This window comes from Heptranchias perlo, chromosome 10, assembly GCF_035084215.1.
Source record: "Heptranchias perlo isolate sHepPer1 chromosome 10, sHepPer1.hap1, whole genome shotgun sequence".
NCBI lineage: Eukaryota > Metazoa > Chordata > Chondrichthyes > Hexanchiformes > Hexanchidae > Heptranchias > Heptranchias perlo.
Window position 1 is genome coordinate 15,920,956 of NC_090334.1, and position 15,654 is coordinate 15,936,609.

Sequence of the window (15,654 nt, forward strand, 5' to 3'; positions counted from 1 at the left end):
AATCTTTGTGGGGGAAATGGCTGTTTCAAAGCCAGTTGTCTTTAAGTGGTGTTTGAATGGCAGACAGAGACAAATCAGTCTATGTGTATTAAATAGGTTTCGGTAGGCGTGTCCAGAGTATGAGGGAAAGGTAGCATAAAGGGACCACACTGTGTAGGTGGTACTGTATGGAGAGCTCGTGCCTAGGCTTGACTGTATCCAACTTATCACACTGCAACATGGAAACAAAGGCAAAGGACCGAGTCTGCCTATCATTTCACCCGACGGATTTAACTTAATTTAACTTCACACACCACCAAAGATGAAAAGGGAAGACAAAGAAGTGAGCAGGTACTGCTAAGCTTGGGTTTTGGCAGCCTGGAGATTGTTGGAGGAATGAAAGACTGCAAGGTTTTGAAGTCCTGGGAAAAAATAAGTTAAAAGTCGGAGACTGTACACTGAGTTTAGTTTTCAATGCCACAGAGATTCAGGGAGGAGGAAGAGCCTATAAGATGACTTGCTTGGAGTTTCAGAGAGGAGAAAGTGGTGAAGATCACTGAGCATAGTGGTGAAGATCAAATCGAGAAAGACAAGGTAGCGATGGAGAGGTTGGAGTCTACAGATGAGAGAGGGAGTAAATACATTTTCTTATGTACAACAGGTGCTATAAGTGCGTTCCCAGCAATGGCAGCAGTATTCAACTGTTGGAGAGACTTGAGGGGCAATTTTCAACTTCCGTCTGAAACGGGCATAAGTTGGTGGAGCGGCCGCACTTACCTGCCCAAACCATTTGTGGATTTGAATACCATTGACGAACTGCGGGCACCAAGCGGGTACCCCGCTGCAGCTCACCAGTTATAGGAGGGCAGGATATAAGTCGGCTTGCATGCAGGTTGGAGCCTGGGGAGCGGGTGGGGGTGGGGGTGGGGGGGCGATCTCAGAAGGAGTCAGGCGCGGGCCGGCAATGGCTCGTATTATTAATGTGGAGCCAGGAGGAGCACAAGGTAACCTGTTGGTCAGAATGGTGGGGTATTGAGATATCAAGAAATTGAAGAAAGGAAAAGAAACAACATTTCCATTGCACATTGAAGGGTGTAGAAGAGATCAAGATGTAATGATTCAGGCATTGCCCAGCAAGTAAACTCAACACTGTGAGGACTGAGGTGTGTGTAATCTGAAGGAAGCCTGGTAAACGAAGACTGGAATCATCAGCAAATGTATGGACAGGGTTGGGCAATGAGCAGAAGCAGTCATTGATGTGAAGAAGGAAAAGAATGAGAGAAAGGACAGAAACCTAGGAATTCCTAAAGTAATGAAAAAAAGAGTTAGAGGAGGAGCCATCAACTGGCAGAGATAGAGCAGTTTCAGAGGAGACTAAGTAGGCTTGAATGCAATGTGGTGAATGATCACATGATGATAACTTGTGTAGAAGTGTATGGTGCAAGGCTTTGGAGATAATATTATCCAAACAGCCAAATCATTGCCGAAGTCCACCGTGGACATTGTCTGTGGACTAGGACAGCAGCCCAAGGCTTCTTGCTCAGGAGATATACTCGGTCGATGATTTCAAGTTTCCCTGCAGGCCCACAAAACAAGATTACAGAAATGTCTTCTTAAAGCAAAAGTCTCTTTTTCGATGGCTCCAAATGCATCACTGATCAGAAAACATAGCTCCTAAAAACGCCAGTGTTCCAAGCTCACCATACGGTCGGCACAATGCAAGGGTAGGTTTTCAAATGAGAGGTGGCTTTTCTTAAAAGTCACATGATTCAGGAAGAGTGGACAACAAGGAGCCAGACCAGTATTTTCATCTTTTGCGCCTCCAGCAATGACTCAAGCTCCCCCTCGATGCCGGCATAAACACCAGTAGGGAACCACCAACAAGTTCTCAGGCAAGTGACACCTCGGCCCGGATTTTCCCCAACTAACCAGATGGGGCGGAGAGCAGAAAATGCAGGGAAATTGGGCAGCGAGGCCTGCTGTTACATTCCTGCCCCGACCGCAATTTTCCTCCTCCCGTGTCCGCTGGGAAGGTTGTTGGCCGCCTCTTCCCCCACCTGCTGCATGTACCTGATGATGGGGAGGCAGGACTTGACAAGCTGCCCAATTTCCCTGCCTTCTGCTCATGCCACTGCCATAACCAGGGACTAACAGGAGACGGGTGGCTGCAGTCCAGGGGCAGTAGCAGAAGGCCCACCAATAACTCTTTTGGAGGGAGAGGTGCCCACTACTGGGTCCTCTCACTCCACTCGGGCACTAAAACCTTATGTTTGTTACACCTTGGCTCAATCCAAGGCCCAAGTTAAGAGTTGCCCTTCGACCTTCAGAGCCCTTTGTCCCTTTTAAGCCGGGCTCCAACTCTTTGAATGCTACAGCATTGGTCTTGCTGCAGCAGAGCCTCATCTTCCTCCCCGGGTAGCGCAGGGCTCCCTCTTGGAGATGGAATTCCAGCTGGAAGTCCATCCTGCATATTTAATGAGGCCCAAGAAGGAAATGAGGAACAGCAAGAGAAAGCAGGTTAATGCGTGGCTGGAGAAATGTTGCAGGAGGGGGGGCATTCAGATTCCTGGGGCATTGGGACCAGGGGCAGGAGGGACCTGTACAAGATGATAGGCAAGATACTGAACTGGAAGAAGGCTAATTTTAGTGAGTTGAAAAGGGATCTGGCCCTGGTGGATTGGAAACAAAGATTGGCAGGTAAAACAGTAAATGAGCAAAGGGAGGCCTTCAAGGAAGAGATCGTTCGGGTACTGAAGGGATTCGCAAAATTTCATATGTCTCCCCCCCCAACGATTTATTGGAGTTATTAAAGAAACCCTGGTGTGACTGTGTTTTAAAAAAATCCAGGGCCTCTCAAAATGGCTGCAGTCAGACACATGGCCAAAGGCCTGCAGCATTTGAAATTGGATTCTCTGACAGCTTGGCAGGCTCTGTGTTTAACACGTCTGCAAACACCTTTCCACAAGAGCAGACAGGGCTCTTTGAACAATGCAGTGAGGCAAGCACAGTTGCATTCACACCCTGAGGCAAGCCATCAACGTTGCGTAACTGCACAATCAAAGTTCGAGCAGAAGTAATCCCAGGACTAAGGAACATTCGGAACAATGGAAAGCAGTTATGGAACAGATCAGTACAGGTACCGGCCATTAATGTAAATGGGCCAAGATCGGGGCCCTCTTGTCTTACGTTTTCGCGCCCAAATCGGACAATGGAGCAAACTGATGAGGCGCGAAAATAACCCATTGCCGGGAGGGTATAACTGGGGCGTCCCAGAGCCTCTCTCTCTCTTCGCCTCGGCCCGGCGTCCTGCTTGCCTGCTAGCAACCAAGGAAGGCAGGCCGTCCAGTAAGCATCGCAACCACATGTCAACGGCAGCAGCAGGACACAGGGGCCAGGCCTTTTCATCTGTTTCATCGGTGAGCATTATCTTTTTTTGGCCGTCACAATACAACCTAGCTAGGTGTAAGGGTGGGAGTTAAAGGGGTATTGCTAAAATTGTGATTTTAGAATTTTCCCTCGATGTGTCCGTTTCTTCCACCCCGTTAAGTGTAAGACTGTATTGCATCCATAGCGATTCATTTTATCTTCTGTATAATACTGTTTACCTTGCAGTTTTAGTTTTCTCATTAATAAACATTGGTTTTCCTTGCACCAATCCACTGGTCTGTTTGTCTGTCCTTATTACCGCTCGATAAGTCCTGAGCTCAGAATCAGGAAGGGGAAAGCGATTCGAAACCGCACAGCGGGCAGGGCAGCTCAGGAAAACATAACTGGCTGACCTACAATAAGCCCCGGAAACAAAACCCCTTACAGTACAGAATATGACAGGGAAAGGAAGGCCATCCAAAGCTATATAAATGAAAAAATTGAGATCAAAATGAAACTGAAAAAGACTAATGTTAAATGTCAGATTCTTAATACGGTAGAAAATCGGGCAAAATACAGAAAGTACAGAGGTGATCTAAAAAAGGGAATAAGAGTGGCAAAGTGAGAGTATGAGAATAGATTAGCAGCTAGCATAAAAGGGAACAAAAAGTCTTTTATGAACATGTAGAGGAGGGGTGGGTCCAGGACCAGGGACCAAATAGGAGGCAGAGGGCATGGCTGAGGTACTAAATAAGTACCTTGCATCAGTTGAGAAGATGATGCTGCCAATGTAGTGGCAAATGAGAAAGTAGCAATATTGGATAGGATAAAAATAGATAAAGAGCAGGTACTTAAAAGGTTGGCAGTACTCAAAGTAGAAAAGTCACCCGGTCCAGGCATCCTAGGTTACTGAGGGAAGTAAGGGTGGAAATTGCGGAGGCTCTGGCCACAATCTTCCAATCCTCCTTCGATATGGAGACAGTGCCAGAGGACTGGAGGATTGCAAATGTTACACTCCTGTTCAAAGAAGGGGAGAGAGATAAACCAGAGCAAATACAGGCCAGTCAGCCTAATATCAGTGGTGGGAAACTTTTAGAGACACTTATCTGGGACAAAATTAATTGGCACTTGGGAAAATATGGGCTAATAAATGAAATTCAGCACGGAGTTGTTAAAGGCAAATTGTGTTTGACTAACATGATTGAGTTTTTTGATGAAGTAACGGAGAAGGTTGATGAGGGTAGTGCAGTTGATGTATATATGAACTTTCAAAAGGTGTTTGATAAAGTTCTACATTATAGATTTGTTAACAAAATTAAAGCCCTTGGGATTAAAGGGACAGTGGATACAAAATCAGCTAAGGAAGGAAAAGCAGAGAGTAGTGGTGAAAGGTTGTTTTTCAAACTGGAGGGAAGTATACAGTGGTGTTCCTCGGGGGTCAGTATTAGGACCACTGCTCTTTTTGATATAGATTAATGACTTGGGTATACTGGGCACAATTTCAAAGTTTCCAGATGACACAAAACTCGGAAATGTGGCAAATAATGAGGATGCTAGTAACAGACTGCAGGAGGACGTAGACAGACTGGTGAAATGGGCAGACACACGGTAGACGAAGTGTGAAGTGATACATTTTGGCAGGAAGAATGAGGCGAGGCAATATAAATTAAATGGTACAATTTTAAAGGGAGTGCAGGACCAGAGAGACCTGGGGGTGTATGTACACAAATTGAAGGTGGCAGGACAAGTTGAGAAGGCGGTCAAAAAAGCATATGGGATCTTGGGCTTTATTAATAGAGGCATAGAGTACAAAAGCAAGTAAGTTACACTAAACCTTTATGAAACACTGGTTAGGCCTCAGCTGGAGTATTGTGTTCAATTCTGAGCACCACACTTTAGGAAAGATGCCAAGGCCTCAGAGAGGGTGCAGAAGAGATTTACTAGAATGGTACCAGGGATGACGGACTTCAGTTATGTGGAGAGACTGGAGAAGCTGGGGTTGTTCTTCTTAGAGCAGAGAAGGTTAGGTGGAGATTTGATAGAAGTGTTCAAAATCATGAATGGTTTTGATCGAGTGAATAAGGAGAAACTGTTTCCAGTGGCAGAAGAGTCGGTAACCAAAAGACGCAGATTTAAGGTAATTGGCAAAAGAACCAGAGGCGACATGATGAAAAAGTTTTTTACGCAGCGAGTTGTTATGATCTGGAATGCACTGCCTGAAAGGGTGGGGGAAGCAGATTCAATAATAACTTTCAAAAGGGAATTAGATAAATCCCTGAAGGGAAAAAAGTACAGGGTTATGGGGAAAGAACAGGGGAGTGGGACTAATTGGATAGCTCTTTCAAAGAGCCGGCACAGGCACAATGGGCCGAATGGCCTCCTTTTGTGCTGTATCATTCTACGATTCTATGAGTAACTAGGGTTGTTCTCCTTAGAGCAGAGAAGGTTAATAGAGGTGTTCAAAATTATGAACAGTTTTGATAGAGCAAATAAGGAGAAACTGTTTCCACTGGCAGGAGGGTCGGTAACTGAAGGCTACAGATTTAAGGTAATTACCAAAAGAACCAGAGGAGAGGTGAGGAGAAATTTTATTACGCAGTGAGTTGTTATGATCTGGAATGCTCTGCCTGAAAGGACGGTGGAAGCAGATTCAATAGTAACTTTCAAAAGGGAATTAGATATATACTTGAAAAGGAAAAATTTGCAGGGCCATGGGGAAAGAGCAGGGGAGTGGGACTAATTGGACAGCTCTTTCAAAGAGCCGGCACAGGCACGATGGGCCAAATGGTCTCCTTCTGTGCTGTACGATTCTATGATTCCAAGTGGCAGCTTAGAATACAGGTGGGCAGGAACACAATGTCGGGCAGCAGAAAGCTGCTGCTGGGGACCGAAGGAACAGTCCTCTGCAGTCGGGTATATCACAGGAAGGAGGTGTCCACTGCGCCTCGTGATCGGGGACCTTCAGTTTAACATCTCATCCAAAAGGGCATCGCCGATAGTGCGGCGCTCCATCAGTACTGCACTGAAGTGTCAGCCTGGATTATGAGCTCAAGTCTCTGGAGTGGGGCTTAAACCCACAACTGTCTGACTCAGAGGCAAGTGTGCTACCATGAAAATCTCCAAATTGGGCTAACTTAGTACAAACAGGGTTTGCCTATTATTAAAATCAATGTTGAACTAAAACCCACATCAAGTTTCAAAGAACAGAAAGATGTATGTAGAACAAAAATAATACAATATAACAGACACTAAACAACGCAACACTGAAAGGCAGCCAGGTATTCACAAACGGGTATCCGGAGATGATTGATATTCTGTTTGAGCTGCAATATCTGAAGAGCTGTAAGTGTGCTGCAAACAGCCAAGCTCACACAATGCCTCAGTGAGTGTGAGTGTCGTCAGCAGAACTGTTATCCAGAGATATGTCTACTTTTATAGATTTTGGAATGAAAACATCAGCTTTTGAATTATGCTCTTGCCCAGCGAAATAACATGTCACTGAATGTCATTCAATTATTTAATGACAGTCATTCAACCCCCAATCTCTCTCCAGTTCTGACTCTGTTCTCAGTAGAAAATGCTTTGTAATCATAAATTTGAAATAACGAATCTTTGAGAAAATAACGGCCAGAGGCTTAAGGGTAAATGACCAGAGCTAGAGCAGATTTTTGCCATGATCACTGATTGCTGTCACAGTTACTGTCATGTTGATGCAGACGAGAATCAAACGGAATTTGCATTTAGTAACAAGCAGAGCAGGTTGGCAGTTTGATTGGAGCATTCAGCAAGAGTGCAAGCAGGTCAGGCAAATCTGCACAGTACTGCCTCTGCCTCTGGTATCAGCGTGAAAGCAATTGGTTGAAATTGCCATTGATGTCAGTCTCAAATGTTCACAAAATGGAACTGGCAGCTGTGACCATGGATAGAATGTTGTTACATCGAGGCCCTGGACTAAAATTTGATGATCAGTAAAGATCTTGAAGGTGAGCGTTAAATTGGTTAACCCCCGAATCCAGGCTCGGGCATCGCGGTGCGCGATTAACCCACGCCCAGTGGTTCCAATGCAGGCAGCATGAGACATTCGTGCTGCCTCCTCACTTACCTCATCGAAGCGCAGCAGTCAGGCCCAGCGACCATGTTTGCACCAGCTTCGCACTTCTCACCGGCAGGGGGGCCCAAATAGCTCGTGATGTGCTCACACCTCTTAAAGGCAGGCTGCACCTCTTATTTGCAAAAAATAAGATATGGGTCCACAAGGAGTCTGAACAGAGATCAGACATCGCACACATAAAACACAGATGCAGATCCTGTCCCTGTGTTTACAAACTGTTGAGTTATGTTAAAACATTGAATAAAGGTTGCACACTACTAAATCCCACATCCTCCAATCTGCACACCAGAACTCACCAATCTGCTGATTAGAGTTTGTACCAAGGTTCTCCGCTGATGCACTAGAGGCCTTGGTGCAAGAGATGGACAGAAGGAGGGACATCCTATATCCACAGATGGGGCAAGACACCCTCCAGACATATGCTCAAGAGGCAGTGAGATGCATCAGGGGATGACGTCAATGCCAGGCACATAGCACCACGAACATGGATGCAGTGCAGGAAGAAGTTCAACACTTTGACACAAGTGGTCAAGGTGAGTGAGGTCAACTGTCAAGTGGCATCTCCTACCAACTGCACCACTAGCCGCACCCACTGCTCTATGCACTACACCCCCCCACCGCCATATCACCCAACTACCAACAAACTCTTTCAATCAGTACACAACTCGTCCAATCAGATGCTTCCTCTCATCCTCACACATTACCACTGTTGCAAGCTGCACACCCACAACTCACAGGTCACGCACACCGGCGGCTATTCAGCCATGGCAGGCACATCGCCCAGACATACTGCAGGACACTCACCATCACACGTCCAACTTTCTCACAGGAGAAGGTGGTGCGTAACAGGAGGCAGCAAGTGGCATTTAGCCCCTCGGGCCTGTTCCGCCATTCAATGAGATCATGGTTGATTTGTGACCTAACTCTGTATACCCGCCTTAGCCCCATATCCCTTAATACCTTTGGTTCACAGAAATCTTTCTATCTCATATTTAAAATGAACATGTGAGCTAGCTTCAAATGCCGTTTGCAGAAGAGAGTTCCAAACGTCTCCCACTCTTTGCGTGTAGAAACATTTCCTAACTTCACCCTTGCAAGTCCTGGCTCTAAATGTTAGGCTATGTCCCCTAGTCCTAGTGTTCAAGTATAGGAGACCTCCAAAAACAGGTACAAATGTATCAGCAGCCAGAAGCAATAATCCAGCAACTAACCTGTAAAGCCTGCATGGTCCCTTTAAATAGCACAGTTGGGGGTAATCCAGGCCGTTTAAGACATGTTCAGCTGGTCGTGGTTAAGACCATCGTTGCCTCTAAGTTACACACATGCACGGCCTCGCAGCAGTCTGTTGTGGGCCACGCACTTAAAAATTCTATCTGCGCACCAAACCAATGCTCTCGGCCCCTCTCCCACACTGACCAGTGCCCAGACCCCAGGCCCTTCTCCAGCTCTGCCTCTACAGTTCCCCGTTCCCCGTTCCCCGTTCCCCGTTCCCCGGTCCCCGGTCCCCGGTCCCCAGTCCCCAGTCAGGCTGCTCTGCCTCAGGTAGGGGGGGGGTGGTGTCTGAGGGTCCCTGCGTTGCTAGGAAATGCAGTCAGCGAGCAGCTGATTGGCTGTGCGGAAACCAGACCAGGAAGTAAAATTGAAACCAAAGCATTTGTCAGTGGCCAATCACAGACCGGACCTATCCACCCAATCAGAGACCAGGCATCTCCACCCAATCAGAGACCAGGCATCTCCTCCCAATCAGAGACCAGGCATCTCCACCCAATCAGAGACCAGGCATCTCCACCCAATCAGAGACCAGGCATCTCCTCCCAATCAGAGGTGAGGGGCCCATACATAGAAGCAGCCAAAACTAATGAGACCTGCAAGATATACGATTGTAGTGCAATAATTTTTTAACCCTGCTAAGAATCCAATAGAGGCGGGGGGGGGGGGGGTGTTAGGGGAGAGCTTTAATTAAACTGTACCCTATCCCCAAATTCACACTGACTGACTTGACCGCTGTTTTGTATTTCTGACTCAATTCAAATATTCTGATTGCACACAATTTATTTCTGTTTGAATCAGAGTCATTAAGCTGATTAAACAAAAAGCTGATTGGAATCGTTCCCATCAGATAATTTTGAATAAAATATAACCCGACTGGTCTGCTAAATCCTAGCACAACTTAAGAAACCCATTTCATAAATTATATAAATTTATCAGCCGCTATAACATTAAATTGTTACAATTACCCATTATTTTGTACATTTGATCACACTGATCTAATGCATATTCTCCTTACTTTACATGCTGCCGGCATGTAATTTATTTGGACCTGCGCGAACCCCTTTACCAAGATGGCATCTGGCGCACGTCATGCGAGCAGCATTCCGGACGCCATTTCGGAACTTCGGAAAGCCACGTAGCGCCAAAACAACAGGCGCTACACAGCCGAATTTCTAGCCTGTGGTCTCTTAGCTGTTAAAGCAACAGATGAATTAAAAAAACTGTTGCTGTTATTAAATATTGAACACTTCATGAAGCCATAATAACCCAAATGGAAACGTTGAATATAGGAGCAGTCACATACTTTAATGAATTAAGTGCTGATTCTTTGATCTCTACAGTAATAACAATTATCATAATAATTCCAAAACAAAAAATGAAAGATCTGCTGGGTCTGGAAGCTCTGGGGGTTATTTCATATCCAGATTGATTACAGGGTGCATGGTACTGTCTTCCAATAGATTATATTTATGATGATTTGGATGTACAGCAAAACAGACATGATCGAGGACACAGAGGGAGGTGTGGAGGTGGGGGAGGCTGATGAAGACGGAAGAGAAAGGGTTTCTCAGCTCGTTCCAACACATAAATCAGTTATTTTATATGTTCAGCGCTTGAGAACTTTATCTGACAGGAGGTCAACAAACCTCACTTTGTGGCCAAGGCATAATAGATATTCAATAAAATGGGAGACACTATTATCAACAAAACAAAAAGGACTTTGGGCTCAAACTCATGCAATTCAGTTGTTCACCAAGTTGGTCAAATGCATACTTAACATGTAGCTGTATGTGGATCTGGTTAATGCAACTGAAGATCCTCCATAGATTCGACTGCACTCTGCATAGAATGGCTAAACTGGGCTCCTCGGGTAAAGTTAGGTGCTTGCTCCCTCTTATCACATACTGTGGTACTGTCTTAAAATCTCATTCTTTGGGAAGTGGAAGTGAATATTGGAGCCAAGATAGATGGGGTAGGCCTTGATAACGACCCTAAGATATGTCTAATGTGATCACTGTCAGGATATTAATGCTCCACAGCATTCATGCCGAGGCAGCCAGAAAACCCAAATATAGGAACCACGTGTAATCTCACTTCCATTTCCATTTGTTTAATGTTCAATGAGGACAAGAACTTTGTGGAACCCGGTCCTCAGGGTGTTTGATATGCAGTCACGCACAGTGGAAAAGGAAGTCAGATGTGATCAGATGTACAGTAATGTGTATATTTTATATTTACGTACGGTAATGTAGTGAAATGACTTATTGTCCCAATGTCAGACACTGGGAATGTTGCGTCTAACACAGGAAAAAAGATTCTCCTTTCAGTTAACTTTTTAAAGAGGAAGGATTTACAATGCAAATACATGTATAATTTAACATTAAATTAAAAATCTAAGGATTCATGAGAGAGGGAACAGAATTATACAACCAATAGTAATGCCCTTCTACAATCCCTAGTTCCAGATAAAAGTGAGTTGCATGGATCATCCATAAGCCACCCATACATACTATACTGCCCGTTAAACTTTGCCACATTTAATGCACGTCAACAATGTAAGTATAAAATACACACAACACACAACAATAGCACTTTGTGACTGTACATTAACAATTAAGAAAAACAATTAAAAAGTCTACTAACTTTGAAATGCAACATGTCACAGCACCAATGGCCTGTACCACAGATTAACCCTTGCTCTACTGGATCCTGAACTCAGCTATGCTTCCGTGGGCAGAAGCCAAACAGAAGCCACATGTCTTCTCCCCACCATTCCCCCTTCTTCCTGGCACTACAATTGGAAGCAAAATCAAATCGAGAGTAATCCTTGGGCTGCAGTGGTAGATGATTGAGAGCAGCCTTCCTAACCAAACTCTTAGCCACAAGCAGTGCATAGTAATATTCCCCATTGTTCCTTGTACTTACTTTGACATAAAATGACTGACCTAGTGTTTGAGTGCACGGGACACAATAAAGGCTAAGGGCCCCTACAATATCTTGGCTGTAGTGCTGAAGACCTGAGCTCCAGAACTAGCTGTGCCTCTAGCCCAGCTGTCCCAGTGCAGCTACAACACTGGCATCTACCTGGCAATGCGGAGAATTGCCCAGATATGTTTTGTCCACAAAATGCAGGACAAATCCACCCCGGCCAAATACACCCCAATAACCTACTCCCAACCATCAGCAAAGTGATGAAAGGTGTTGTCAACAGTGCTATCAAGCGGCACTTACTCACCAATAACCTGCTCACCGATGCTCAGTTTGGATTCCACCAGGACCATTCAGCTCCAGAACTCATTACAGCCTTGGTCCAAACATGGACAAAAGAGCTGAATTCCAGAGGTGAGGTGAGAGTGACTGCCCTTGACATCAAGGCAGCATTTGACCGAGTGTGGCACCAAGGAGGCCAAGTAAAACTGAAGTCAATGGGGATCAGGGGGAAATCTCTCCAGTGGCTGGAGTCATACCTAGCACAAAGGAAGACGGTAGTGGTTGTTGGAGGCCAATCATCACAGCCGCAGGACATCGCTGCAGGAGTTCCTCAGGGCAATGTTCTAGGCCAAACTATTTTCAGCTGCTTCATCAATGACCTTTCCTCCATCATAAGGTCAGAAATGGGGCTGTTCGCTGATGATTGTACATTGTTCAGCTCCATTCATAATTCCTCAGATAAGGAAGCAGTCCGTGCCCGCATGCAGCACGACCTGGACAACATCCAGGTTTGGGCTGATAAGTGGCAAATATCATTCATGTCACACAAATGCCAGGCAATTACCATCTCTAACAAGAGAGAGTCCAATCACCTTCCCTTGACATTCAATGGCATTACCATCGCTGAAACCCACACCATCAACATCCTGGGAGTCACCATTGACCAGAAACTCAATTGGACCAGCCACATAAATACTGTGGCTACAAGAGCAGGTCAGAGGCTGGGTATTCTGCGGTGAGTGACTCACCTCCTGACTCCCCAAAGCCTTTCCACCATCTACAAGGCACAAGTCAGGAGTGTGATGGAATACTCTCCACTTGCCTGGATTGGCACAGCTGTCAAGAAACTCAACCCCATCCAGGACAAAGCAGCCCGCTTGATTGGCACCTCATCCACCACCCTAAACATTCACTCCCTTCACCACCGGCACACTGTGGCTGCAGTGTGTACCATTTACAGGATGCACTGCAGCAACTCGCCAAGGCTTCTTCGACAGCACCTTCCAAACCTGCGACCTCTACCACCTAGAAGGACAAGGGCAGCAGGCACATCGGAACACCACCACCTGCACGTTCCCCTCCAAGTCACACACCATCCCAACTTGGGAATATATCGCCGTTCCTTCGTCGTCGCTGGGTCAAAATCCTGGAACTCCCTTCCTAACAGCACTGTGGGAGAACCTTCACCACACGGACTGCAGCGGTTCAAGAAGGCAGCTCACCACCACCTTCTCAAGGGCAATTAGGGATGGGCAATAAATGCCGGCCTTGCCAGCGACGCCCACATCCCATGAACGAATTTTAAAAATACACATTATAATTAGCCCTAAATTATAGTGCTTTGGTGATCCTACTCAAATAGTGTCTTTTTCTTCTTAATAGACCAGAGCACAAACTGGTAAAATGATTGTTCATTATTGAAGTGTTGTCCAGAGGAATTCTTCTGAAGTAAGTTTCTCACTGTAAATACACAAGCTATTAAGTGTCAGAAGCAAATATTTGATCAGCTTTTAAGGCTATATCTAATTTTCAATAAGTTGTTCTTTATTTTGTTTTTAAAATGTTCTCATCTCCTTGTAACAGTGCAGTATGAGCATTTAAGGAGCTCCTTTACTTCAGTAAGTGTGCTGTTTCGGGTGAAGCCTATTCGCACCAGAACATCTACAAATGCTCTTCCAAAAGGACTTCACCATTAGCACAGAAAATGTTTTCTATCAGTTCGAGCATGTTAGAACATTCCATTAACAATCAGTATCTGACATTGTATCAGTCAGACCACTGGTTTGAAGCAGTCTGCTCCAGACAGATAGGCTGCAGATGGAGTTTGTTAGCACAAGACTGAACTACTGGATATTAGCTTGATATATGCATATTCCTTTTATTAGCCTTGGATTATAAGGAGCCCTAAAATAAGAACATTATTCTCGGGTACAGTTCCACAGACACACAAGCCTCTTGTACCTCATCCATCCTTCATACTTGAGCCTTCACAACGAGTGCAAATATGACTTCTCACACAAGTCTGTTCTTGCTTTCACCCGATGTTCACACGTAAGCACTTACTGATGTTCACACGTTAAGTGTCGAGCTAACCTATCTCAGTCAGTTGGATGATCCAATTAGCCTCACAAACTCTGTGTAAAAAGGTTTCTCCTGTTCTCTGTCCTAAATCTCTTAAATTTAATCATGTATATTTACCCACCAGGTCACTGGGGTGCTGACATTCCTAATTTAAAGTTCCTTTAGTGCAGTGATAATCATGTTACCTCAGATTCTCAGAGCTAAATTCCGACTCTACAAACTTCAGAAATTGTTCTCGTCCTGCAGGATCTTTTAGCACCTCATCGAAGGAGAAGCCCCATCTCTTCACACGCTGCTGGCTGGGCTCATTGCTTAACGTACACAAAAAAGAGGAGAGAAATTCTTTAACATAATATCAAATGTATCCATTTCAAAAAAGAGATCAATTCAAGGCAAATAAAAGGAAGAACTTGCATTTATATAGCAATATAGTATCACGTTTCTCAGGATGTCCCAAAACTATTCATATACAATGATGTATAGTCAGTTTTGTTACACAGAATTATATAACCAATAGCAATGTCCTTCCACAATCCCTAATTCCAGATTAAAGTGAGTTGCATGGATCACTCATAAGCCACCCACAACTATACTGCCCGTTAAACTTTGCCATGTTTAATGCACGTCAACAATGTAATTATAAAATACACGCAACACACAGTGATAGCACTCTGTAATTGTGTATTAACAATTAACAAAAACAATTAAAAAGTCTACTAACTTTGCAATGCGACTTATCACAGCACCAATGGCCTGTACCACAGACTAATCCTTGCTCTATTGGGATTCTGAACTCAGCTGTGCTTCTGTGGGCATATGTCTTCTCTCTCATTACCCCTTCTTCCTGCCTCCACAGTTGCAGCCAATTTGCACACAGCATCGTCCCACAAACAGCAAATAATCCGTTAAACTATTTTTAGTGGTGCTGGTTGAAGGAGTACCATTGGAAACTCTCTTTTTCTTCAAATAGTGCCATACGGTTTCTTACGTCTATTTGAACGACTGAAAAAGGGCAGATAGAGGATGGTACCTCAGACAATGCAACTCTCCCTCAGTGCCGCACTGAACTGTCAGCTCAAGTCCTGGAGTGGGGCTAAAGTCAAAAATGCTACCAACTCGTGCCAAGTCGTCACTAGTCAGCTAGAGGGCTGTCAGTATTGGGCTGCCAGTACTACCAGTACTGAGGAAATTCTAGGAGTAAGGTTTATGATCCCTAAAAGTAAGATAGATTGCAAATTCATTAAACATAAGGGCTTATAAATACAGTCCACTAAGCCCCAATATGGCGGGCAGGAAGCGTGTGCACATTTCTGGATGGAAGTGCACCACTCACCATATTGGTAAAGGAAAAGAAAATGGGCCTAACTACAAGATTGGTGAGCCTTGGGGTAGCCAGATCCCGACCTCCCTGACAACTCCCCTCCCCCCCCCCCCCCCCCAACCAACATCACCATTGATCGAGGAGCAAATATGCAGGCAAAGTTCAGAAAGATATAAACACAATAGAGTAGTGATAATTGGGACTTCAATTATCCTAATATAGACTGGGGAAAAACAGTGTAAAGGGCAAGGAAGGGGAAGAATTCCTGAAATGTGTACAGGAGAAGTTTCTTCATCAGTATGTTTCCAGCCCA

At 45.0% G+C, this 15,654-nt stretch overlaps 1 protein-coding gene across 1 annotated transcript in view; it reads right to left on the reverse strand.

Annotated features, from left to right (window-relative positions):
• The window catches only part of LOC137326768 (regulator of G-protein signaling 6-like), a 104,270-nt gene that overhangs the window by 45,525 nt on the left and 43,091 nt on the right, over window positions 1-15,654 (reverse strand). Inside the window, exon 12 of the mRNA XM_067992162.1 lies at window positions 14,206-14,331. Coding sequence (XP_067848263.1) covers window positions 14,206-14,331 — 126 coding nt within the window. The remainder of the gene's footprint in view (window positions 1-14,205; window positions 14,332-15,654) is intronic.